The 27,036-nt window shown below is 51.3% G+C and overlaps 1 protein-coding gene across 1 annotated transcript in view; it reads right to left on the bottom strand.

The window, feature by feature from the left end:
- ABCC1 (ATP binding cassette subfamily C member 1) overlaps positions 1 to 21,513 on the bottom strand; it is a 126,145-nt gene extending 104,632 nt beyond the window's left edge. Inside the window, exon 1 of the mRNA XM_046668550.1 lies at positions 21,380 to 21,513. Within this exon, the coding sequence (XP_046524506.1) occupies positions 21,380 to 21,427 (48 nt within the window). The 5' untranslated portion in view covers positions 21,428 to 21,513. The remainder of the gene's footprint in view (positions 1 to 21,379) is intronic.
- Between the last annotated feature and the right edge of the window lie 5,523 nt (positions 21,514 to 27,036).

The raw sequence follows: 27,036 nt of genomic DNA, 5'->3' as shown, positions 1-27,036 counted from the left end.
CTCCCCGCCCTGCGCCCTGTCCACTCTGCTTGGTCCTCTACACACCCTCCCATCCCCCTCCCCGATCCAAACACAAGTTTCTTGCATATCCTTCTGGAATTCATTATGCAAACAGAAGCAAAGACAACTACGCACTTTTATTTCTCCCTTTCTTTACACAAAAGATATCAAGCCAAATATGCCAGGTATCTCTTGCTATTTTCACTTAAAAACGGCATCCTGGAGGCTGGCCTTGTCCTTGCTTCTTGCCTTCTGAAAGGAGCCCACTGCTGTGCTGGACAGACCGGGCGTGCCGTGCTCACCAGGCCCCCCCACCCCCACCCGCCACTTGGGCTGCTGCCAATCTTTTGCTATTTCAAACAGTGACACATTGAATTCCCTTAGAAATGACTCCTTAAGCTAACCCTCACCCTGGATCAACAGGGCTTCACCCAGCCATTCACAAGCCTCGCAGGTCAAGTTTACCAACCTGGAGACACAGAGAGAGAATCACAAAAATGCTGATCCACGGTGACCTAGCCATCCCGACGAGAAGTCGGTCTTTCAACATCACTAAATATATCGGGAGGAAACGAAATCACGACCTCGAAGAGAAATCCACACGGCGTTCACGGCAGCATTAGCCACGACAGCGAAGACACAGAAACAACCCAGCGTCCATCGATGGACGAGTGGATAAAGGTGTGCTGTGCATATACACACGGCGGAATATTAATAAGCCACAAAAAGGACGAAATCCTGTCTTCTGCAACAACACGGATGAAACTGGAGGGTGTTATGCTAAGGGAGATAAATCAGACACAGACAAATCCTGTAAGTTCTCACATGTGGAATCTATGAAAGCTGAGCTCACAGGAACAGAGCAGAGTGGTGGTTCCCAGGGCTGGGAGCGGGGGAAATGGGGAGATGCTGGTCAAAGGGCGTCCACTTCCAGTTAGAAGATGACTAAGTTCTGGGGATCGAAATAATTAACAATACCGTACTATGTACTCCAAAGTTAAGGGAGTAGATCTTCAATGTTCTCATCACAAAGAAGACATGTAATTATGTGGGGGGGATAGAAGCATTAACTGGCCCTAGTGTAGTAATGATTTCACAACACATACGGGTATCAAACCATCGCACCGTACACCTTAAACCAACACATGTCAATAACGTCTCAATAAAGCTTGGAAAAAACCACCAAGTGAAGGAACCTGTATTCCCAGAGGTTTATAGCTCTGTAAATATTATAATACCATATAACGTTTAAATTTTAACAAAATGACAAATTATCTGAACCCGCAGTGACCAATACATCACCAGCCTCGTGGGTCTACCAAGCCCTGGAAATGAGGCCAATTCAAATTACGATGTGCTGGAAAACAGACACCAGACTGAAAAGACTTAGTGTGGGAAAAAAAGAATGTAAAACACCCCATGAATGACATATGGAAATGATAATATTTTGCATATATTGGGTTAAATAAAATATATTATGAAGTTTTTTTTTTTTGAGGAAGATTAGCCCTGAGCTAACATCTGCTGCCAATCCTCCTCTTTTTGCTGAGGAAGACTGGCCCTGAGCTAACATCCGTGCTCATCCTCCTCTACTTTATATGTGGGACGCCTGCCACAGCATGGCTTGCCACGCGGTGCCATGTCTGCACCCAGGATCCGAACCGGCGAACCCCAGGCCACCAAAGCGGAACGTGCACACTTAACCACTGTGCCACCAGGCTGGCCCCCTCTTTTTAATTTTTTTTAATGTGGCTCCTAGACAACTCTAATTCCTTATGTGGCCTGTGTTATATTTCTATGGGACGGCACTGGTCTCGACACTGAAAGGGAGAGAAATCACCCGGAAATTGACAGCGTGTGGATTTGCTGGAACACTACATAACCACGGCCTTTGACAAACAGGAATCTTTTTATTCATGTGACATAATAAAAGAGAAAATGGCGCACCACTTGGAGATAGGGGATTCATTCGATGCATTCCACGCCTGATAAATATTTATTGGGTTACCTGGACAGCTACCCCAGTCTGCTCACAACTAGCCCGACTCGCCTCCTATCCATCCACCTCACAACAAGCAAGGGGATGGCTCTGAGCTGCAATCCCAAACCCACAACACTCTGCCTACAACTTTTTCAGGACCGAGAGCGAACTTCTCACCGCAGCCTCTGGGTCAAGCCCCAACTCACTGTTCCTACACGACTCTGCCTCAGGGCCTTTGCACAGCCAGTTCGCTCTGCCAGCAGCCTTTCCCCTCACTGGCCTGACTTCAGCTCAGAGGCAACCTTCAGGTCTCGGCCGAAACAGCCCTTTCTCAGGGAGGCCAGTCCACCACCCCACGACCTTCTCAAACACGTCAAATCCATCATTTCATCACCTCATGAGACTGTACATTTCCTGCAGAGCGCTGACCAAACTCTGTCATTAAATATTTCTTTCCAGTGTTATTTATTTACCAATGTTTTCCATATCATCTTAGTTAATACTCTATATTATGTTATAGAACATGCACTATAGTATATAATACATTATGTATAATATACATGACTAAGATGAACCGAGACAAATTGCCATTTGTGTCGGTTGGCGGTGGGCAAACTCCGGCCCACGTGCCAAATTCGGCCCCCTCCCCGCTTTGTACAATTCCCAAACTAGCGATGGAGTTCACGGTTTCAACTGTACAGTGTAAAAGACAACTTTGCCTCTTGGCCCACAAAGCCTAAAATATTTACCACCTGGCTCTTTACAGAAAAAGTCTGCCAACCCCGGATGTAGATTGAAAATCAGCGAATGCCGGCAGTTTTATACGGCTCGATCTGATGCTATTTATTTCATACATTATTTCTTCCATTTCTGGCTCACCCCGCAACTGTCCGTTCCTCGAGGGCAGAGGACGCCCAGGTTTGGGACCTTGAGACGTCACCCTCGCCCCCGCAGTGTGTGACACTGCGCGAGCACCTGTGGGCTCTAGGAACAGGCACCACAACGGGCCTCGACACACCATGAACTGGATGCAGCCGACACCAGGGACAGTCACGGCACGCACACAGCCCTCCAGCTCTCATGGGCCCAGAGATGAATGAGCAGGGTGACGACAAAGGGCCAAAACGACGGTGGCAACGGATGTACAACTCTGCGACTGGACTAAAAGCCACCAACTGTCCACTTTCCAGGGGTGAATTACATGGCATGTGAATTACATCTCCATAAAGCGGTTAAAAAAAAAGATGAATAAGACCCAGGGTCATTAGACTGTGCAAATTTCACGCTACATATGCTGTCCTTTACCTTACACTGCCCCTCCAGAAAAATAAATACACAGAGACCTCATTTCATCGCCTCAGTAAGAGGATGCCTCATCTAGACAGGACTCATTTGCATTTGTTAAAAAAATTTTAATGCGATGTCTTTTCCCCGTCGCTATCTTGCTTGTAACCAGATTACACGTCCCCTTTAATCAAGGTTTCTCACCCTTGGCACTACTGACACCTGGGACCAGGTAATCCCGTCGTGGGGGCATCCTGTGCACGCAGGACGTCTGGGAGCTTCCACGGGCTCTACGCACTGGATGCCAGGAGCACCCGCCTCCCCAAGTGGTGACAACAAAAACGTCTCCAGACATTGTCAATGTCCCCTGGGGGCACGATCGCCCTCGTTGAGACCCCCCCCCCTTGCTGTCTTAACAGTTCTTCCCTCTGGCCCCACTCCCACCACCGATGCCCAGTACCCTGAAGGCCTGCCCACCCGCCCATCCGTCCATTTAACACACGCACGGAGCCCTGCTTTGTAAGAGGAGTCGAACCAGAAACATCCACATTTGTATCCCGCCCTTAAGAGGCTCCCAATCTTGTACAGGACGTGGGACAGGAACACAAACAGCTACAACCAAGATTCTGAAAGCACTAAGTGTCATCAAAGAGACACACAAGAACGGCAAGAGCATCCAGGGAAGAGAGAGGGGTTCATGCTCAAAGCAAAGGGGAACAAAACTCACAGGCACACCTCGTCCACACGGCAAGGACAGCAATACTTGCTTTTCGGGGTCATCGTGAAGACTAAACCCACACATTACATTATTTCATCTTCACCCCAATCCTTTGAAGGGGGTACTCTGGTTCCCATTTTGCAGAGGAAGCCACTGAGGCACAGAGAGGGAAAGCAACTTGCCCAAGGTGGCACAGCCTATAAGTGGCAGAAGGAGACTGCAACGCCAGCAGGCTGGCTCACTGCCGCAGAGCCTGCCCCCCTGAGAAAATAGAGGTAAAGTCACGCACGTGCCAACAGAGGGTACCCGGCAACCACTCTATTGGTGCAAGTTACTGTCGTCATTGTGATTACCACTCGGGAGCTCAGAGCAGGCTTCTGGAAGCAAGTAGAATCTAAGGAAGGCCAAGATGCCAGGATGTGCCAATGTGGAGACAGGGGAACAGCGTTCCAAGAGAAGGGTACAGCAGGATCCGAGACTGTCGCTGGACGAGCTCAGGGCATGTAAATACACGCACACAGTGCTGAACACGGGACACGTTCTGAGAAATACGTTGTTGGGCAATTTACCACTGTGTGGACATCGCAGAGTCCACTTACACACACCTAGATGCACACCCAGGCTCTGGTGCCCATCGCTCCTGGGCTACAAACCCAGACAGCACGCTACTCTCCTGAGCACTCGATGCTAAGTATCTGTGCATCTCAACACAGAAACGGACAATAGCAATAGGGTACAGGGCCCGGCCTGGTGGCATAGCGGTTAAGCTCACACGCTCCACTTTGGCAGCCCCGGGGTTTACGGGTTCAGATCCCGGGTGCGGACCTACACACTGATCATCAAACCGCGCTGCGGCAGCATCCCATATACAAAACAGTGACAATCTTCCTCACCAAAAAAAAAAAAAAAAAAAACCAGCATAAAAGATTAAAAAAAGGTACACCTCTATGGGGCACTTTACACAAACAGAGCTTGCAGGACTGGAAGCTGCTCTGGGCGAGTCAGGGAGCGGGTGGTGCGTGAACGGGATGGCCTGGGACATCACTGGGCACTACTGGAGACTTTAGAAACACTGTACACTCAGGCCACACCGAGTTTATAAAAAAATATCTTTCTTCAACAATAAGTTAACCTTAGCTTACTGTGACTTTTTTAGTTTATAAACATTTTATTTTTTTTTTTAATTTTTGACTCTCTTGTAATAACACAGCTTAAAACATAAAGACACTGTACAGCAGCCGGCCCCGTGGCCGAGTGGTTAAGTTCGCACGCTCTGTTTTGGCGGCCCAGGGTTTCGCCGGTTCGGATCCTGGGCACGGACATGGCACCGCTCATCAGGCTACGCTGAGGCAGCGTCCCACATGCCACAACCAGAAGGACCCACAACTAAAAAAAATATACAACTATGTACCGGGGGGCTTTGGGGAGAAGGAAAAAATTAAAAAAAAAAAAAACCAGATATTGTACAGCTGCACAAAAATATTTTCTTTCTTTATAGCCTTAGGCTAGAAGTTTTCTATTTTTTAAATTTTTTACTTTTTAAACTTTTTTTTAAAAACTGAGACACGAACACACACGGCAGAGTAGGCCGACACGCTCAGGACCATCCATGTCACTGCCTTCCGCCTCCACCTCTCGTCCCACTGGAAGGTCTGCAGGGACACTAACATGCACAGAGCTGCCATCAGCTGCCATCTCCTACGAGAACACGGCCTTCTTCTGGAATATTCCTCAAGGACCTGCCTGAGGCTCCTCTTGGGGAGCTGTCACTGTTTTCGGAAACACGTCCATGGTGTCTTGCTTGGTTTGTTTCTTTTTTCATCCTAGATTTGCGTGAAAGCAGATAATGTACCATGAAAATTCCTCTCTATTCATGAAAGCCTTTTGGTCTTCAGGGGTCCATGGTTTCCGACGTTTTGAGGCGCTTGCTGAGGTCTGCATAAGCCACGACGCCAGCAGGCGACAGTTCACTATTATCTGACGGGCCCACCGTCACGTGCGTGGCCTGTCACGGACAGAAACGTGTGGCTGCGCACGTGACGATGACTACACACATCAGAAAGTGGAACGGAGGGCCAGGAGGGGAACGGGCGAGAAAGAGGGCTGGGAGGACAGGCCGGGGCCTGAAAACGGGTTAAGTGGAGGCAAATGAAGCCTCGCTGAGGATTCTCGTGAGAAAATGCCACATCACCACACGTTGCAAAACCTGAGGAACTGTGAAAGTGGGAGGTGAGTTTCGGCTCATTCCCTTCTCTCGGGTGGCCAAGAAGAAGAGGAAACTGGGAAAACCACCAGCATCCTCAGAGACACCCCGTGCCCTTCCCCACCCCACAGCCTTCCAGCCCAGGGAGTGTCCCGGCTCACCCCTCTCCCCATCCCACCCCTCTCTACTCCGAACTCTTGTGCTCCCTCATCCGAGCCAGGCAGCATCAGAGCAGAGACGGACCGGCGCCGGCACTGGTGAAGGGCCCCACGACTCGGGGGTCCACGACACAGCTTTGGAGCAGCAGACCTGGGCTCAAGGCCTATCACCACCTCCTCCCCGCTGTGTGGTCTTGGGAAAGTCACATAACCTCTCTGGGCCTCCGTTTCCCCATCTGTATGACACTAACAGTCTACCAACTTCACAGGACTGTTCTGAGGAGGAAACAGAAAGTGCTCTTTACAGTTCCTGGGACCATATGAGTGTGAGCTGTTATTATCATATCGCAGTTTCTTTATCAGCCCACAACGCTCTCCCCCGCCCGCTGACGCTCTAGCTGTGACAGCCTTTCCCCTGTTCTTCAAACTCACCCAGCCTTCTCCCATCTCACGGCCTCCCATGGGCTGTTCTGGGCCTGGAATGCCCCTGGCCTGGCCGGCTCCTCCTCATCCTTCCAGTGTGGCCTCAAATACCAGCTGGGGGAGAGAGGCCTCAGCTGTGTGAAGGGCCCCCTCTGCCCCGTTATCCACTAGGACCAAAGCCCACGCATCTCCTTCAGCACCCAAATGTCTACGGGGCGGCACGGGGCAGGGGTGCCGGCCAGGCTCTGCAGCCAGGCGGCCTGGGTTTGACCGGCTGTGCCATCTGCCAGCTGGGGGACATCTCTGCCACCATTCGCCATCCGCGAGATGGGAGTAACCCCACAGGCTCTTATGGGGACAGACTCATCAGCATCCATAAAAGCATTCAGAAGAGTCCATGGACCACGTCCTTCTAATTCATCTGCATACAGTAGGTGCCTGTTAAATACTTGTTCAACAAACAAAGAAGGGGTGAATAATCGACCTGAAGAGCAAAGGAGAAAAACATGGAAAAGCCAGTGACTCCGTCCCGCCGGTGACCCCAGGATCCCAGCCCCGGGCAGGAGGCCAAAGGAAATAACTCAGACAAGCCAGCAAAGGAGCGCTCCGCACGCACTGGGCCGTCACGGCGGAAGCCAGCGGCTCCCAGGCAGGCCAGGGCTCGGCACACGGGGGCACGGGACCCCGCTGAAGATGACCCCTGCATCATGGACCACAGTGGGGGCCACCTCCAGCCCCGGAGAGGCCATGAGCAAGCGGGGCAGGCTGGCCACCCGGGGCTCAGGCTCTCTGGCGAGATCTGTACCCGACGTGTGCAAGCAGACCAAGAACGAGAGCCAAGACGCCATGGCACCATCGGGCACTGGGACGGCCTAAGAGCTGCCATCGGGGTCCAGGGAACAGACGGTGCTCAAGGCGGCAGGGGGAGGGAGGCACCTCTTTTCCATGGAGAAGTTTAGACCCCGTCACAGCGCATCCTTAAAAGGCCCCAGGCACAGATCGCAGCCCTTCGCAGGCCACATCCAATCCCTAAGACAAAACTAGCAGGAGGCAGGTACTCTGACTATTCTCCGTTTCACAGATGCGGAAACTGAGGCACAGAAGAAAAAGGCTTCCTGATCTGAGCCAAGGAGGCCGTGCGACCCAGAGGACCAGAAGTTAACCGCGGCTACCTCGGGGCCAACCTGGAACTACACGACCGTCCAGGACTTTCTATCTCGGCTTCCTCTTGGGTCCTCGGCTTTCACTTCGGACCAGAATGGGGACTGATAAAGATACCAATAATCATCATGACCAGGCACAGTAAGGTAATGATGACAGGGCTGAACAGTCATAGTATGAGCATGTTCATCAACTCATTTAATTTCACAACTCTATGAAGTAAGCACTACCATGACCCCCATTTTGCACATGAGAAAAGGGAGGCACAGAGAGGTGGAGTCACTTATCCAAGGTCACACAGCTGGCGAACAACAGAACGAGGATCTCAAAAGGGGCTACCCAGGCTCCCCGTGCTGCTGCGTTCCTCTAAGCATCTTTACAGCCGTGGCCTCATGAGACAAGGAGGCTGCGTGTGTCCCTCGCCACGTACGTGTTCCCAGCACTCAGCACAGGACCCACAACCATAAAAGGACAAATACACAGAAGACAGGGGGAGGGGAGGAGGGACGGGAAGTTCTGATCGTGCCGCCTCAGTCCTCAGATCCGTGCTGCCTCCCATCTTCCCATCTCTGACACGGGTCTGCGTCTCACCACCAGCGCATCCTACAATCTCTGCTGGCCGCGTTTCGCAGCACAGCATCGCTGACATTGGGACGGGATGTCGCAATGCCAGCCTCCTGGATTCAGTAAAAAGTGCTATGCACGGCCCGGCCTTTGTTCCAATCTAGCTGCCCATGAAGGGACGGTCAGAGGCTTTTTTCTAAGTTTCCAGAATCAAGAAGGAAAGATGAAAAATGTCCTTGCTTCTAAGCCAAGCTAACCCCAGGCGGGAGGCAGTAACTGGCCCCACCTCCTCACTCCAGCACCACAACCACCTGATTGACTTCACTGGGGGGACGAGGGTAATTGTCAAGCCACCTGAAAACTCCAGCAGACGCATCTGACACTCCCCACCTGCCTGTCTCCCCCATTCCTTTCCCATGCCAGGTTGTTTTTGCCAAACCCAGGCAGAGAAAAGGCAGTAAAACCTCCCACTCAACAAACAACAGCCCTTTCCCAAAGCACACGGTCACCAGGAGGCCATGGTTTCCGCCTGGCCCCGGAGAGCAAGCCTCCGCGCCAGCACAGTGTTCTTTCCGAAACACGCCCTCGGATGGATAGGGTCTGCCCGGCAGAAGGGGGATGACTGCGACTTCATCGGCTTCAGGAGCTCTCAGCATCTTCCTCCCTAATTTCTAGAAGGCGTTCAAGGAGCGGCAGTTATCTTGAATTCCAGTTCAGAGCCGTTCTGGGGATCTGATGGCATCTGCGGGAACGGGCCTGAAACCGACGAGCGGGCTCCAGATGTGAAGTGTCAGCGATACACGGTCACCCGGGGGACAACAGAGTGACAAGCAAATGAGAGGGTTTACCAAACTCAGCAACGTGCGGACCGAGTCTAGAAGTGTTCCCAGCCTCAGCGCTACTGACACTCGGGCCCCCATAACTGCTCTTACAGGCCTTCCCCAGGCACCGCGGGACGTTAGCAGCGTCCCTGGCCTCTACCCACTGGATGCCAGGAGCACCTCCCTTCCAGCGGTGACAACCAAAAGCACTTCCAGACATTGACAAATGTCCCCTGGGGGCAAAACCGCCCGGAAGTGAGGACCACTGAGCTGGCCAGTTTGCAGAATGTCGTATTTTTTTCATTTCAGTAGTGACATACTAAATAGCTAACTATTAGGTAAATACATAAATATCAGCAACCTGTGACTTCATAAGATATTCCAAAGTCATATGAAACTTCCTTTGGGATAAATTTATTTAGGTTAAAAAAAAAAAGTGAATTGATGAGCCAGCCTTGATGGCCTAGTGGTTAAAGTTTGGCATGCTCTGTTTCAGCAGTGGCCCAGGAGCAGGTCCTGGGCACAGAACCACGCCACCCATCTATCAGTAGCCATGCTGTGGTGGCAGCTCACATAGAAGAACTGGAAGAATTTACAACTATACCCAACTATGTAATGGGCTTTGTTGGGGGGAAAAGAAGAAAAGGGAGGAAGACTAGAAACAGATGTTAGCTTAGAGTGAATCTTCCTCTGCACAAAAAAAAAAAAAAGTGACATGACATAAGGAAAAGTATTAATAAGAAGGTGGCAGGCACTACTGGCTGGCTTACTCAACAGCCTCTGCCACCTCCTTTCTCTCACAGTGTCTCCCACTAAAGAAGCATAAAATGAAATGCTGGCTTTCCCTGCCTCCCTCGCAGCCAGAGGTGGTCAAGCCCAGGGCGAGGATTTCAGGAGACCCTCAGAGACTGTCACCCGAAAGGGGCCAGGCCACGGGACCAACAGGTGAGAGCTGTGTCCTATAAGCACAACTCATGAGCCTAGGGGACTGACCCCCAGAACTTTCGTCTCCTTCCAGGGGCATCTAAGAGGGTCCAAGAAGTGCCCACCCACTCAAGCCTGGCGTCACATTTTCCCCAGCATCTCCTCGTCCACAGAGGTTAAATAACAAGGCTGTGGGGGCCGGGCCGGTGGTGCAGCGGTTAACCGTGCACGTTCCACTTCAGCTGCCTGGGCTTTGCCAGTTCGGATCCCAGATGTGGACATGTTACCACTTAGCACGCCACACTGTGGTAGGCATCCCACATATAAAGTAGAGGAAGATGGGAACGGATGTTAGCTCAGGGCCAGTCTTCCTCAGCAAAAAGAGGAGGATTGGCAGCAGATGTTAGCTCAGGGCCAATCTTCCTCAAAAAGATAAATAAATAAAAAATAACAAACCTGTGACCAACCACCTCGAGAGGGAACAGTTATTAGCAAACGACTTAATCAGCTTCATCTTGACATTTCATCTTGCCGTAAATATGTGTTAATTAAAAATGGGTCCTACCCCAGATGCCCTGGTAAATGAAAACAAAAAATATGTTTCCACAGGATCCCATTCTTGTTTTTAAAAGCAGGATACGCGGAGAAAAGGGACTGAAAATTAAAACCCCCATCTGCCAATAAGAGATGAGCCCTAGAAGTATGTGATTGTGGAGGATTTCCACATTTCACTAAACTCGTTTCTGCACTGTTTCATTTTATACCGTCTCACTTATAAGCTCAGACAAAGAAAGCATGAGTAAGAGACAAAAGTCCCTTTAGGTAACTCAGTCACTAACACGCTTATACTAACAGAAAACCTGGCACTTCGCAAGTACGTGAGTGTCAGCAGCTCTCAGGGGTGTTCCAGCCCACCGTGGATTTAGGGAGTTAAGCAACTTTTCTTAATCCTAACCTACAAAGAAAAGCCGCAGAATGAACTTCCCCCACATCAGCCCAATTTCAGAGCTGACGCCCAACGCCCGGCATGCCTCATGCAGACCCAGGCACCCTACACACACCCTAAACACTGGGGGGATTAGCCTGAACGGTCCCAGATGCCAGGGACGGGTGTCTGAATCTCTGGGGCTGGGCTCCATCCTGACTCTGCCAAGGCCTGCCTGGCCCCGGGGGCTGCAGGATGATGACAGACCGGAAGAGGAACACCACATCACAGGCTCGGCTGTCCACCACCGGCCCTGGCTGCCCAGCCGCCTCCTCCGTTATCGTGGCTAGTGTCTGCCGACATCCACTAAGCATCCTCTACATCCTGCCTCTTTTATCCCTCTCGCTTCGAAGACACACAGCATGATCATGACCCCCACTTTGCAGATGAGGAAACCGAGGTTCCCAGAAGGTCAGGGCCAGGCCCAAGGTCGCACGCTGGGAAGCGGCAGGACCAATTTTCAAACCCAGGCTCCCGAATGAGGGCCTCCTGACCCTAGTCTTTGCATCTCTGGCTTTCTTTGGAGCTGCTACGGAAATAAGTGGACGGGCACTATTCATAGGATATTCATTACAATGCTTTCTTTAAAAGAGAAAAAAAAGAAGGGGGAAACCAGCCATGGAAATGTCAAACCACAGGTGATAATTACGTGAAATTATAGTCCGCCGATACAAGGAACAACTGCTGGGAGATTTAAAGGCGTAATTTTAAAAGTTATGCAGGAATATGGGGAAATTCTTACATCAGCCAATGAAAAACATAGGAGCGAAAATGGTATGCGCTCCACGCGTGCCGCCTCGCAAAACTACACACAAGCCTGGACTAGAAGTGGATGTTCACACACAGATGACAGACAGACAGACGACAGCCTACGACAGATATCTGCAACACACAAGACACACAAAGGGCAAGATTCCCCAGAGACCAAGAGCTCCTGCAAACTGACAGGAGAAAGACAAAACCCCCGGAGAAAGAAGTGCAAAAAAAGACCCGGAAAGACACGCACAGAAAAGGACACACAGATCACCAGGCACTGCACTGCGGGATGCTCGGCGGGTAACTGTAAGGGAAGTACAGACGAAAATAAGATATTTTTTATCATTGAGGGAACAAAATTCAGCCACGTCCAGGGCTGAGAAGGAATCAGGGACACGGAGATTCCCATTCACTGTTGCTGAGAGTGGACCTGCTACAACCTTCCTGGAAAAGAACCAGCCAAAACCTTTTTTTGTTGTTGTTTTTTGAGGAAGATTAGCTCTGAGCTAACATCTGCTGCCAATCCTCCTCTTTTTTCCGAGGAAGACTGGCCTTGAGTTGACGTCCATGCCCATCTTCCTCTACTTTATATGTGGGACACCTACCACAGCATGGCTTTTGCCAAGCGGTGCCATGTCCGCACCCAGGATGCAAACAGGCGAACCCCTGGCCGCCGAAGCGGAACGTGTGCGCTTAACCGCTGCACCATCGGGCCGGCCCCAAAACCCATTAAAAAAATTTACATAATTTTTACCCATGTACAAGGATGTTTATTGGAGCATTATTTACAGGAACTAAAAATGAGAAATGAGGGGCGGTCCCATGGCCAAGCGGTTAAGTTCGTCCCCTAGGCTTCGGCGGCCCAGGGTTTCATCGGTTTGGATCCTGGGCACGGACGTGGCACCGCTCATCAGGCCACGCTGAGGCGGCGTCCCACATGCCACAACCAGAGGGACCCACAACTAAAATATACAACTATGTACTGGGGGGGATTTGGGGAGAAAAAGCAGAAAAAAAACCATGGGAAATGAATGCAAGCAACTGCATTAATGTCCCCTATTAACAGAGAAATGGCTGAACTACAGCAAATCTATAACTTGAAATATTAAACTACTATAAAGAATTAGTGAGATTCCATGTATTGACATGTACGTTAAATAAAATAAAACAGAGTAATGATTATAACCACCCATTTTATTTTTACCATATTATTTACGTTTATAGTATTTCCACGATTCCAGAGGAAGGAATGGAAAAATATCTTGGTTATTGGTTAGCTCAAGAGAGAAGCATGTTAACGCTCTATTTAAATATCTCTCTGCCGTTTTGTCACAAGGAGTGTGACTCTGGCAATCAGAAAACTCCAGAATTAAACCAGAAGGTTTACATGTAAAAAAGTTAAATGTGAGTTGCATTAGCATGGTGGGATTAGGAGCAAAACTTTTACATGTTGCTAAATTATTGATGTAAAAGGACTTTTCTAAACCACAGAGAAGTCAAAGAACGTGTAAGTTTTAATAGACCTTTTTAAAACGGGAAGAAAACCAGCCACTCTGCAGACTGAGCCCCTGGAATGTCAGGGTTAACTCAGCTCGACGAAACCCTTTCATACACAGGAAGCAACATGAGCCCGGGCAATGCCCAGCTTGCTCAGTGCTCTCACACAACAGGCGCTTAATAAATGCTCGTGGGTCCATCGGAGAAGTATAAACTATGGCAGCCAGCTGATAATTAGAAGCATCCAATTTCAAAACACACATATCCATCAACCCAGCAATTTCTTACGGAGGGCTATATGGCACTTAGCCATTTACATCCATCAGCATACACGCGCAAAGATGAGGGCCCGGGAAAGTTCCAGAAGGCCCTGTGGACCATTCCAAAAAATCTGGAACCAACCCCGACAGCGCCCAAGAGGGGAGTGGCGGGCTACACGACACAGTCACGGAACAGAACCACCTGTGGTTTGTAAAGAAGTGTCATTTCCTTTTTCTTTCGATTTGCGTGGAGTCAACATGGACAGAAAAGCAACACGTTTTTAAGCGAAGGGAGCAAGATACAGAACATTATTTAGCGTATGAACCCACTTGGGGAGAAAAAAGAGAGACATAAGCCACTGTCTCCCACCCACCCCTTCACACCTATTTGCATATGGTTGAAATTTTTCTAGAAGGACACCCGAGAAACTAGCAGCAATGGCTACTTCTGGGCACCGAGCGCGGGGAGGGGAAGTCCTAAAAGTTTTACTTTCCCTTTATGTTCTTCTAGACTATTCGCCTTTTGAAAAGGAACAGCGCAAACCAAAAAAATTATCACCCCAGATCTTTCTCATGCAATCAGCCAGATCAACTCAGTAACATCTAGTTTTAAAAGAAGAGTTTTCTAGCAATCTATAGAAAGTCATCTTGATCACGCAAGCAAGCACCTTCAGGGCTGGAGAAAGCCCTTGGAGGGAATCATGGGCAGCTGGAGAACGGAGAAACCCCCCCCCCCCCCCCCCCCGGGTCTGACCCTGAGGGGCTTCAGCTGATGATCAGAAACAGCTAAGACTCGTAAAAAAAAAAAAAATTTAATCTTAAAAACCTGAGACTCTTTCCAATATAAATGGATCAGAAGCTCTATCGGGGAGCAAGTATTCCTCCATTTCCTTGACAAGCTGGGGTTAGCGTGCTCCTGGGAATTTCCAGGCCCTTATTATCCCCACAAGCCATTTACTAGTCTTTTATGCATTTTTGCAGAATGCTCCTGGGAAGATTTTTGTTTGTTTTTGGTTTTGGGGTTTTTTTGTTTTTTTTTTTTGCTGAGGAAGATCAGCCCTGAGCTAACATCTGTGCCAACCTTCCTCTATTTTGTATGTAGGATGCCATCACAGCATGACTTTGGTGAGCAGTGTATAGGTTCGCGCCCAGGATCCGAACCCACGAACCCCAGGCTGCCAAAGTGGAGTGTGTGAACTTAACTGCTACGCCCCCGGGCTGGTCCCCAGGGAAGATTTTTATGAGATGGGCTCTGCAGTCCTTTGAGTTAAACTCGGTGATACTTTGACCACAGCAAGCACCCCAGGGCCTTTGCACTTGCTGTTGCCGCTACCTGGGACTCTCTCTTGCCCCAGTCCTTTGCACAGCCCACTTTATCATTCCGGTCACAGTTCCAGTGTCACGCCCTCCAAAAGGCCTTCCCTGGACATCGCTCCATCATAGCCTGCATCCCCACAATTGGTCCCAGTTTATGTCTTTGAGGCACTTGCCACTACTCAAATTCATGTGGGTCACCCCCAGTGAAAGCTCCATGAGAGCACGAGCCTCGTCTTTCTATTCACGGCTGTATTCCCAGCGTCTAGAACACTGGCCACATGTGGTGAACACTCAGTGAATAAGGCTGAATAAATGAACGAGTGAGAAACGGTTGTGGGAAGAACAAGAGATGGAATCCAGTGTTTCAAGGACCATACTGAAGTCCTGTCCTGGAAAACAGGCACTTGATAAATGCTTTCTGAAGAGGAGGGCATCCCCAAACAAGGACTTCCCTAAGAGGCCAAGAGAGGGTAAACTGAGGTTCTCAGAGAGACAGCTCACGGAAAGGGAGGAGAAAGCCCTATAAAACCTCAATTACTACCTACGGGTCTGGGATGCCCGCCTAGAGCCATCCTCCCCAGTCATCTAGACCCTTTTTCCAGAACTTGGCAAGCTGCCCCAGGAGGTGCACCCCACAATTAAACCGAGGAGACATCTGAGCAGAATCTGGATGTTATAATTGTCCACCTACCCCGGGGCCGTCTAAAATGAAAGAGCAGCGCTTCAAAGCCGACCTCAAAAGATGGGCGTTGTCCCCCTGCAACCAAAGGGTCCCACGCATGCCAACCAGAAGGGATCAGGGGAGAAAAAGGCACCCTCAGCAGAACAGCCTGGAAGCAGCCCGCAAGGTCCTTCTGTGGCTCACTGGGGTTTAACCCCCTGACATCTCATTAAGCTTCTCCAAGGCAACCCCAACAAGCCAAACACGAGAAGTCGAACAGCCTCCAACTCCCAGGGAAACACGAGGACGTGGGCCAAAGTCTTGCCCAGAACTTCTTCTCCAGCTTCCTCCACGCCAAGGGCTGTGTGACGGGCCTCTAAGACCTGATGAAACCCCAACCTTATCCCACCAGGAAAATCTGGAGCTGACACGCAAATGAGATGCTTGCTTCCAACTCCTCGGGCATTGATAATTAGTTTATCCTCCCTCTCCTGCCAACCGGGCTCGTGCTGGAGCCAGGGTCTTTCCAGCATCAAACTAGTGATTCAGATGGGCCCCAGTCACTTCACCAGAAGGCTGGGCTCAAAGCAGGGGATGCCAACTCAGATACCTACAGGTGCCAGGGAGGTTCCATCAGTGAGGGACACAAACAAGGTGAGAAAGCAGAGCGAAAAAAGGCAACAGACACTGGGCCTCAGAATTGAAGGTGCAATAGGGAGGAGTGGGGACTGTGGCAAACTGGAGTGAGGAGGCCCATTCTGGAGGGGGCAGCCCCAGCTGACCACTAGCACGGCCAAAGGCAGGCCCTCGTGCTATCAGATCTAATTTTTCAGGAGAGATCAGAAATCCAGATTTTTCTGTGAAATCTACCAATCAATAAATATTAGCAATTACAGTAATTCATAATTTTAAAAAAGGCAAACTAGCACACTGGTGGGCCAGATCTAACCCTCTGTTTGGAACCCGTACCTGAAACATTCAAATTCAAATGTTGGGGCCACCCGAGTGGTTAAGTTCACACGCTCCACTTCAGTGGCCCAGGGTTTCGCAGGTTCAGATCCTGGGTGGGGACATGGCACCGCTCATCAGGCCACGCTGAGGCAGCGTCCCACATACCACAACTAGAAAGACCCACAACTAATAATATACAACTACCTACTGGGGGGATTTGGGGAGAAAAAGAAAAAAAAAAAAAAGGATTGGCAAGTTATTAGCTCAGGTGTCAATCTTTTAAAAAAAAATTCAAATATTAATTGAGCCCACTGTGTGCAGGGTTCTGGGAAAAGAGAGACAGACAAGACTCGGTCTGACACTTGCAAGATAAAATATAAGCAATCAAATGTGGAAGCTGGAGGGCTGGTCCACCTGAGGACCCCTCCCAGACAGGTGAGTGACTATTTCATCCTTAGAGATCTCCGGAAAGGCTTCGACCCAGCTCGAAAGTCATTCCAGTGCTGCAGATCACTCATGCAGTCAACAAACATTTACTAAGCATCTACTATGTTCCAGGTGCTGGGATTCCAGCCATGAAAACAGAGACAGGCCAAAACCACTGCCCCGGTGACAATGACCTTTCCACAGGCAGAAACTGAGGCAGGGAGTAAACAAGTCAAATATCTGTTGTATTAGAAGGCGGTAAGTGCCAGGGGAGGGGCAGCAGGGACGGACTGGGAGCCCAAGGAAGTGGCAGGGAGTCAGGGCGACCTGAGGTGACATCTGAGCAAGCAGGTCAGAGAGGTGATGAAGCCAGAGCCTCAGAGGCCTCTCTAAGCCCTTCGGCTGTTCCCTGGAGGGCAGTGGGGAGCCACAGCAGGGTTTTAAGCAGAAGGGAGACAAGATCTGAACTGCGTCTTAGGAAGATCCTCTGGCTGCCGGATTGAGACTAGACTGTAGGGGTCAAGGATGGACAGAGGGAGCAGGGAGGAGGGAGTGTTCAAACCCAGGAGGGAGCCTGTGGTGGCTCCAGCCAGAGCCGTAGGAGGGGAGGCTGCAAGAAGCAGGCAGATCTGGAAACATCTCGAAGGAACGGGCAACAGGATTTGCTGACAGATCAGACGTGGGATGGGAGGGAGAGAGGGGAGTCAAGGATGCTGGGGGTTTGCCTCTGTGAGAACGGGGCTGCCATTAACTGAGATGGGGAGGGCTCAGGGAGGAGGGTCCCAAGCTCCTTTCGGGACACGGTAAGTCGGAGACACCCGTGAGAAACCCAGGGGGAGGGATCAGTTCCTAGAAGGTGGGCCCACCACCGCGTTCCAGAAGTGAGGCACCTCCAAGAACATCACCGACGGAGCTGGTCCAGCTGAGGGAGGGAGGACACAGACAAACGGACCGGCCACGGCCTCCTTCTGCATGGCCAAAGGGCAAGCCTGGAGCCCCGGATCTGCCCAGTCCTCTCAAAGGCTCCCCTTGCCTCCTCCCGGAGCCATTTACCTTGTTCCCTTGTCCCACTGCCATTCTGGGCCCGAGACTCCACATGCCTGAAGTGGGGCGAGTGGACAGGAGGACCCCCCCAGCCCGAGCTCCAGGACCCCTTTTGGCTCTAATGATGCACAAGGGAGAGAGGGGGAGGCTGGGGGGGTGGGGCACGGACAAAAAGGGGAAGAAGAGAGGAAGATGGAGAAAGGCAAAGAGATGGGTCTGAAAACCAATAGGGTATTTGGAAGATGGACAAAAAATTGGCTCTTCATAGTCTGATGCAAAGCCAAGGGGAGCCACTGAGGCAGGAAAAAGACTGACTCCAAGACCGATAAGCATTTACTGAATGCCAACTGTATACCAAGCAGCAGCCTTCTAAGCACTTGCCAATGATTCACGCCTTTGTTCCTCCCCACCCTACGACTGCTATTCGCTCAGTGCCGTGTTAGCACCCCCGTTTTCCACGTGGGAAAACTGAGGCATGGAGGTGGGAAGTAACTCGCCTAAGCAGAGTCAGGATTTGACCCCAGGGGATGCAAGCACTCGCCCTGAGCCACCACGCCACCCTGCTGACCGATTTGTTTTCTCTACTTTTCGACATTTTTCCAATTTTTCTCCCCAGAACATACAACCTATTAGTATCCATTTTTTAAAAATTAACTTGCAACGGGAGGCCCAGGCCCATTTTCCCAACCATCATTCAAACATCAGCCACAAAACAGCTCCTCCTAGCAGGCCCAGTGGAAAAGGGCAGCCCCTATTTTCCATCTAGATGACCAGCTTTCTCCTTTCTCATCCCAGAGCATTTGCCTGCAGCAAGGAAGGAAGTCAGTGGAACCCTCATCTCGGGCCGTTTCCACGTTCTGGTTTTTCTGGACTTTTCCTGGGGCCCAACAGCAGGCAATGGCCCAGAAACAAAGCTCTTACGATAAGAGGGTCATGTGGGCCAGTCACCTTGACATCTAAGCACACGCCCTCGGTCAGGGAGGAGCTGGCATGAGGGGATGGGTGGCCCAATCCCATCCCCACCAGCGAAAGAAAAAGTGGGCCCAAAGGAAGGTCAAGCGACTTGAAACACACAAGTCCATCTTCGGAACGAATAATAATAACCAGCGTTTGCGCGGGGCACAGCCTGAGATGTTTACACAGATGAACTCATTTACTCTTCCCAACAACTAGAGCAGGTTGGGACATTTTTGGTCCCTGCCCCCATTTTACAGATCAGGAAACTGAGGCACAGAGAGGCAAAGTGGCTTGCCCAAGGTCGCCCAGTCATCCAGTGGGCTGGGAGGCCAGTCTCTCTGGGCCTTGCACGTGCCATCCTGGAAAACGCAGGAGGTACGTGCGTTCTATTCCAGCTGGTTTCTCTGGCTGCCAGGAAGCTCGCATGCCCCAGCTGGGCACTCTCAAACTCCGGTTTCAGGCCACCTCCACAAACTGGGGCATCGGGCAAGTCTGGTGACTCCAGGAATCCAGACTGAGGAGGGGCAGAGCTCAGTCTGAAAGGCCAAAGACTGGGGAGAGAGGCAGGGCCTGGCAGAGGTGAAGGTCATGCCCAAGGCAACCGAACCACCTGGCAATTTCTGTATCAAAAAGTCCTTGCAAGGCTTTACCAGGATGAGCTGCTTAAGCTAAATAAACAGAGGACACCCCCAGAAACACTTGGCTTTAGAAAACCTCACTAGCCATCAACTGCCAGTTGCCATCAATAAAATATATCCTGACGCAGAATTTAATTTATGGTTGACTATTTTTTTCCCCTCTGCAATTTAGAAGAAAAGAAACAAGTAAATACTCCAGAATTCACAGCCACACTAGGCCAGATGCCCACGTGGATGCTGCAGAAATCATCTTGCTGCTGTTACACCTGGCGCGGGGCACCTGGACGCCACAGGTTTTCTTCTGTCTGCTAACTCGAGTCGACTTTGCAAATTTTCTGCCCTCGAATCACGAGACCCTGAATGCAAAGCATCCGTACTGTTTCCAGCCCTGGAGTAACTTCTCCGATCCCACTGGCCTGAAAATGTGACACATACCAAGGTGTGTTTGGGTGTTCTACCAAAGGATACCGCCCCCCCCCCCAAAATAAAGCCTTTCCCTGGGGCCCTCACGGATCACTTTCCAACCCTCTGAACTCAGCCTGCCGCCAGGAGAGGACCACGAAACAAGACAAGAAGGTATCTGGGGCTGCTGATCACCAGCTCCGAAGAGCCAGACAGGTTGCTCTCTCCTGATTCGTAAACAAAAGTGGAAAAACTATCAGATCCAGATTTGCCTCTGGTGTTCACCCATAATCAAGATGGCATGATACCAGCGTGCCCTCCTGGAACAAAGGGGCAAATCGCATTAGAGGGAAGCTAATGCCCAAGACGCTGGGGATTAAGCCACAGGAAGTGGACTAGCGAGACCTGCCGGGCTCAGCGCTGCCCATTCAGATGAAAACTTGCCGGGGTAAAACCCAAGGCGGGTCCCCCGGAGAGCACCTAATTTCCAGTGGGGGCCTGGCACGCCCACAGACACTAGGGTCCTCGGCGTCGTCAGCTGCACCCCACACCTGACCCATGAGCCAGGCAGGCATGGCAGGGGCGAGCAGCCCTACCTTCTTTCCTGGCTGTCCTTCCAACTTCCCTAATTCTCCTCCTTTTCCCCCAAACTCTCCCCATCGTGATCAAGCAGAAAGAAAGTAAAAGATGACAAAGATATGTAACCACAGCAGAGTAACCTGGATGCAAAACTGGGAAGGGAGCAGACTTCAGCCCCTGGGGAGCGCCCTCTCCACAACCTGAGCCCTCCCCAGTTCAGCCCCTTTGGCAATGGGGTGTTCCTGGCGAAAGGTGGGGGGGGGCCCACCAACCCACACAAGAGATGGCAGAACTTAAACAGAGTCAGCCCCCCTTCCTGTCCCCATCTCTGGCGTCCCGTTCCCGGGCGGGTTATTTTTAACGGGGAAGGGACTCCAAAGCAACAAGAACCTCTCTTTCCAGCCCCCTCCCCCAGGCTCTGGCCCCTCACCTTCCCCGCCTCCAACCACCAGGCTGGGCACATGCACCACCACCGCCCCGCTTCCCTGGACTTGGGCCCCCCAAGTTTTCCCCCATCAGTTGCACCCCCGGGGGGCGGCTGCGGCGGGGGATGGGATGGGGTGGGGTGGGAGCGGGACCCCCGGGCTGGCTGCAGAGCTGGGGGCCGCGGCGATTGGGGGCTCCCGGGCCGCCCTCCCCGCAGCGTCCCGGCGGCCGCAGAGCACGTACCCAGAGGGGATCGGAGCCATCGGCGCTGCAGAAGCCCCGGAGCGCCATGCGGCCGGCGGCGGGGGGCGGCGGGCGGCGGACGGCCCGGCTGGCGGCGGCGCAGGCGGGAGGCGGCGGAGGAGCCGGGGCCGCAACGCCGCCTGGTTGGCCCGCGCGTCACGGGGATGCGGCCGCCCCGCCCCGCCCCGTCCGCCCGCGCTGCCTCCCTCCCGCCTCCCTCCCGCCTCCCTCCCTCCTCCCTCCCGCCGCGCGGCCGGGCACGCAGGGTGGGGGCAGCCGACCCGCCGCCCCCATCGGCTGCGCGGGGGGCCGGTGCTGCCCCCCCCAGAAGCCCCGGGCGTCTTTGTGTCCTGCCCCTCCGCCCCGTTTTCCAATCCTGCTGTAACAATAACGACGGCCACGGCACCAGTAATCATAACCACCAGGGGAGCCCGGAGACTGCCCAGCCCCTTTGCTACGTCCCCACTGGATCCTGACTCGTCCCACTCCCCTTTCACGAAGGCAGAAACAAGGCGCAGAGGGGTTGAAGGGCTTTTCCAGGGTCAGAACCCAGCCGGCTGACTTCCAGAGCTGACGTAGAAACAGGAGGAGGTGCATAGTCCCGTGAATCTGCCCTCTGCAGATGGAGAAACTGAGGCTCAGAGAGGTGAAGTGACTTGCCCAAGGTCACACAGCTGGCAGGTAGCGGAATTGGGACCCAGACACAGGATCGGTCTGACTCCAGGGCACTTCTGGCCCGGAGGTTCCCAATGTCCTGTGTGTGAAGCATCTTGGCATTTTCTGGAAACCTCTTTGAGCAGCACAATAACCAGGTTATTGATCCTCACCTTAGAGGTAAAGAAACTGAGGCCTAGAGACACGGTAAGAATTAACAGGCCTTCACAGCCGTGGGGCTTCCTAAGGCTGTGTTCTTAGCAACAACATGAATTAACCTGTATAATTCCTCACAAGAACCCCATGAGGCCAATGGGAGCGTTATGCCCATTTTGCAGTGGGGGAGGCTGAGGCCCTGCCAGGCAGAGTGATTTGTCAGGATTATGCGGACAGTAAGTGGCAAACCCAAGCTTTGAGCCCAGACAGGCTGGTTGGGAAGGGAGGCATCTGCAACGCTAACCATCTTGCCATATTGCCCCAGAGCTGTTTAATGCACAGGCAGCAGCAGAGGGAGAAGAGTTGGGGCCAGGGGAGTGGGAGCTCTGCTGTGACACCAGCCACGCCTCTCCTGCTTCCCCACCTCCTTCCCTCCCCCGCCTGATGTGTGGTTTCCATCACACGCACACACACACACACCAGCCATACCAAATAAAACAGGAACAGCGTTAGAATTCGAGACACCCCCCCTCCCCCACCAAGGACCTAGTGAGTGAAGGCGTCAGATAGGATCGTTTCCTGTGATTTTTTTATTGGCCCCCAGTTCCGCTCAGGGTGACTGAGTTTTTATGGGATAATTTACTTTCAGGTGATAATGCTCCTTGTGCTGTTGCTTCGACACAGATACAGTCAATAAATATTTACTGAGCATCTACTATCTGCCAGGACTTGCTAGGAACGAGAAAAAGTTGGGCTGCTCCTATGGAGCTTAAAGTGTTGGGGTTTCCGGTGGGGTTTTTTTTTAAGTTGTTTTTTTTTTTTTACGGGAGGAGAACAGGTTCAGCAAATAAAAAAAAAACAGTATTGACAGCTGTGAGCAAAGCTAGGCAGAGGAAATGGGAGTGCAAGGGCCTCAAAGGGTTCTGGCCTGGCCGCTGCTGGTGGAAGCCAGGGAGGGCTTCCTGGAGGAAGGACCTTGAGCTGAGATATAGTGGAGTCTGGTTTCATGAGGCCTGGGTTGTGTTCCCAGCTGAAGAAAACAGCGTCTGGAAAAAAGTATGAAGTGGGACAGAGCAGGTCCTTGGAGGAACCTGAAGACAGTGTGGGGTGGCTGGAATCCAGGGGAGAAGCAGAAGGGACCCATCCAGAGCGGGAGGGATCAGAAAGGGCCAGAGCAGGCAAGATCTTGTTGGCCAAGGGCGAGGTTTTAGCTGTGCCCTGAGAGCAGTGGGGAGCCACTGTGAGTTGTAAGCAGGGCAAAGGACAAAGCAGATTTCTTTCCATTTTTATCTAAACCCTTTATTCATTCATTCATTCTTATATTTATTGAGCAAGCGTATGAAAAGATGCTCAACATCGCTAGTCACCGGGGAAAGCAAATAAAGCCCCAGGGAGATAGCATTGCACGCCCACCGGAATGATCAAAGCGAAAACACCAAGTTTTACCAAAGATGCGGAGCCACTGAACTCTCCCACTGTGTTGGTGGAAATGTAAACTGGTTCAGCCACTTTGGAAAGCTGGCAATTTCCACTAGCGCTAAACGCACAATTACACTGGAACACGGCCTGGGACTGGTTTCCAAGAGAAGGGAGTGCTTATGTCCCTCAAAAGACATCTACAAAACATGTTTGGCACAGCTTCATTCAGAATAGGCAAAAACTAGAAACGACCTAAATGCCCATCAGGAGCTGAAAGGGTGAATGGATGGTGGCATGTTGACACAATAGATTACTGCACAGCCGGAAAAAAGGGATCAAACACATGCAACAATACGCATGCATCTCAACAAGATGTAATAAGGAGCAAGAGAAGCCAGACACAAAGCATCTTCCACGGTTTCAGTGACCTACGGTCAACTGCAGTCCAAAAATATGAAGTGGGAGCTGGCCGGAGGGTGTAGTGGTTAGGTTCACACCCTCCGCTTCAGCAGCCGCAGATTCGGATCCCAGGTGCGGACCTATGCACCGCTCATCAGCCATGCTGTGGGGGCATCCCACATACAAAATAGAGGAAGATTGGCACAGATGTTAGCTCAGGGCCAATCCTCCTCACTAAAAAAAAAAAAAAAAAAAAATTGTGAAGTGGAAAATTCCAGAAATAACAATTCATACGTTTTAAATTTGGCGCTGTTCTGAGCAGCGTGATGAAATCCTGCTCCATCCTGCTCCATCTGGCCTGGGATGTGAATCCAGCCCTTGTCCGGCGTATCCACGCTATATGGGCTACCCGCCTCTTGGTCACTTCGTAGCAACAGGGCTTGTGTTCAAGTCACCCTTACTTTACTTAATAACGACTCCAGGGCATAAGAATGGTGATGCTGGCAATTCGGATATGCCAAAGAGAAGCCGTAAAGTGCTTCCTTTATGTGAAAAGTGGAAAGTTCTCTCAACTTAATACAGAATGAAAAAAAAAAAATCGCATGCTAAGGTTGCTAAGATCTACGAACCTTCTCTCCATGAAACTGCGAAGAAGGAAAAAGAAATTTGTGGTGGTTTTGCTGTCGCACCTCAGATATGTCTGTATAGGAAAAAACATAGGCTGTATAGGGTTTGGCACTCTCCACAGTTTCAGGCATCTGTTGGGGTTCTTGGGACGTGTCCCCCACGGATAAGGGGGGACGACTGTAGATGATGAAGGAAGTCAGAAGAATGGTTATGTTGGGGGGGCGATGATTAGGAAGGGGTACAAGAGAGCCTGCAGGGAGCCGGAAATGTTCTCTAACCTGGCCGTAGTTACCTGTTTTTATACCCACGCACACGCGTATATTTTAAAATTCATTAAACTGGACGTTTAGGTTGCTATAGTTCTCTCTCTAAAAGTTATACCTTAGATAGAAACTTAAAATAGTAAACAAAGAAAGAAAATAAAGCTATTTACGGGAGCCTGTGTGTGCCAGACACACAGCAGTGAACAAAGCAGAGCCCTCTGCCCTCGTGAGCAGGAAGCAGCTGACGGCCCAAACAAACGAGCAGACCGTTTTCCAGGAGCGGAAACTGAAGCTTAGTGGGATGAGGGAGGTTGTCCGAGATCCCACGGCTGGGATGTGGCAGAGACGGACCGGCCCAGCTCTTAACCGCCGAGCCCTCCCGGCGCGCCTCTTTCAGCCGCAGACTCAAAGGCCTTCCTTTCCTCTTCTCTCCAGCCCCTTCCTCCCCATCTGCCGCTCTGGCACAATCGCCAACACCCTCCGACCTACGGGCTCTGGGCCCTGGGCCAAACCCACCCAACCGACAAAAGACAAAATAATTGGTGATGAAATTGCAGGACCTGGATTTCAGGCGTCAGCAGCCTTGGTGGCCTGTGAGCTCCGTGAATCATATCGACAAGCATGCCAGAGGGATCCTTTTCATTTTCCCCTGGAATCATTGCAGCCTCCTCCTGGTCATTGATTTTGTAATCCTTATCGTGGTTTGTCAGCATTTCATGACATGCTTGCTCCATACAGGCCTCCCCAGCCAGTCTGGAAGCTCCCGGCCACGGCTGTCTCTCACCTGGACTGCCTCACCAGGCTCCTTCCTCGTCTCCCCACCCCGGGCCCTCCCCACGGCAGCCAGAGGGGTCCCAGCAAAGCAGGAAAGCTACCACCCCGCCTGAAGCCGCCCATGGCCTCCCATTGTGCTTAGTGCAAAATCCTGCCGTCTATGACCCTGCAGTTCCACTTCTGGATACACACCCACAAGCAGTGACAGCAGGGGCTCCAACCGATCTTTGCACACCCACGTTTACAGCAGCACTGTTCACAATAGCCAAGAGGTGGAAGCAAACCAAGTGCCCTTTGAGAAATGTATGGATAAACAAAAGGTGCTATATACGTCCAGTGGAATATTATTCAGCCTTAAAAAAGAAACTCTGACACATGCTACAACAAGGGTGAAACTTGAAGACAGTGTGCTAAGTGAAATAAGGACAAATATGGTACGAGTCCACTTATGTGAGATACCTGGAGTAGCCAGATTCAGAGAGACGGAAAGTAGAACTGTGGGTGCCAGGGGCTCATTTGGGGAGGTATTGTTTCCTGGGTACTGTTTCATGGGTAGCGTTTCCGTTTAAGAGAATGAAAATGATCTGGAGATAGCTGGTCCCCACCTCCAAACCTTTACCCCCAGTGGTCCGTGTGCCGGAACCCTCTGCCTCCAGGTCTTCAGTTAGCCCAGGGCTTCCCCCAACCCGGGTCTCCGCTCAGATGCCATCTTCTCAGAGAGGCCTTCCCGAACAGTCTACCCCGAGTAACTACCATCCCCTCTATTCATCCCTTGCTTTATTTTCTTCACAGCACCCAACACTATTTTTTAGTTGGCTCTTCTCTCCTCCTAGAATAAGAGCGTGACCTCGTCTTCCTTCATGAATTCCATCAACAAATCCTTGCTGAGCGTCAGGCACTGTTCTGGGCGGGAGCTGGCGAACCACCCCCAGCCGCCTGGTTCTGTAAATAAAGCTTTATTGGAATCACACATAGTGGTTTATGTATTTTTTGTGGCTGCTTTCCCGCTACAACCTCAGAGCCACGGAGTTGTGACAGAGACTGTACAGCCAAAAAACCTCAAGTCTTTACTGTCTGGCTCTTTACAGGACAAGCGTGCTGACCTCTGATCCAGGCACTGGGGCTACTTGGGGGAGCAAAATATACCAAAATGCTCGCTGCCAACACGGGGCTGAGAGTCTAGTGGGAACAAAAAAGATGGACCTATTTACAAGATAAACAGGTACAGTATTTCGTATATATGACTCAGGATAATTATGAGCTAAGAAGAGAAGAATAAAGTATGGGTGGGCGTGGGCATTTTAAAATGGGTGATCCGGGAAGAGCTGGCGAAGGAGGTGGCATTTAAGTAAAGGTGTGAAGGGA

This window comes from Equus quagga, chromosome 7 (assembly GCF_021613505.1).
Source record: "Equus quagga isolate Etosha38 chromosome 7, UCLA_HA_Equagga_1.0, whole genome shotgun sequence".
Lineage (NCBI taxonomy): Eukaryota > Metazoa > Chordata > Mammalia > Perissodactyla > Equidae > Equus > Equus quagga.
The sequence above is the reverse complement of the archived record's forward strand: the minus strand, read 5'-3'. Positions and strand labels throughout refer to the sequence as shown.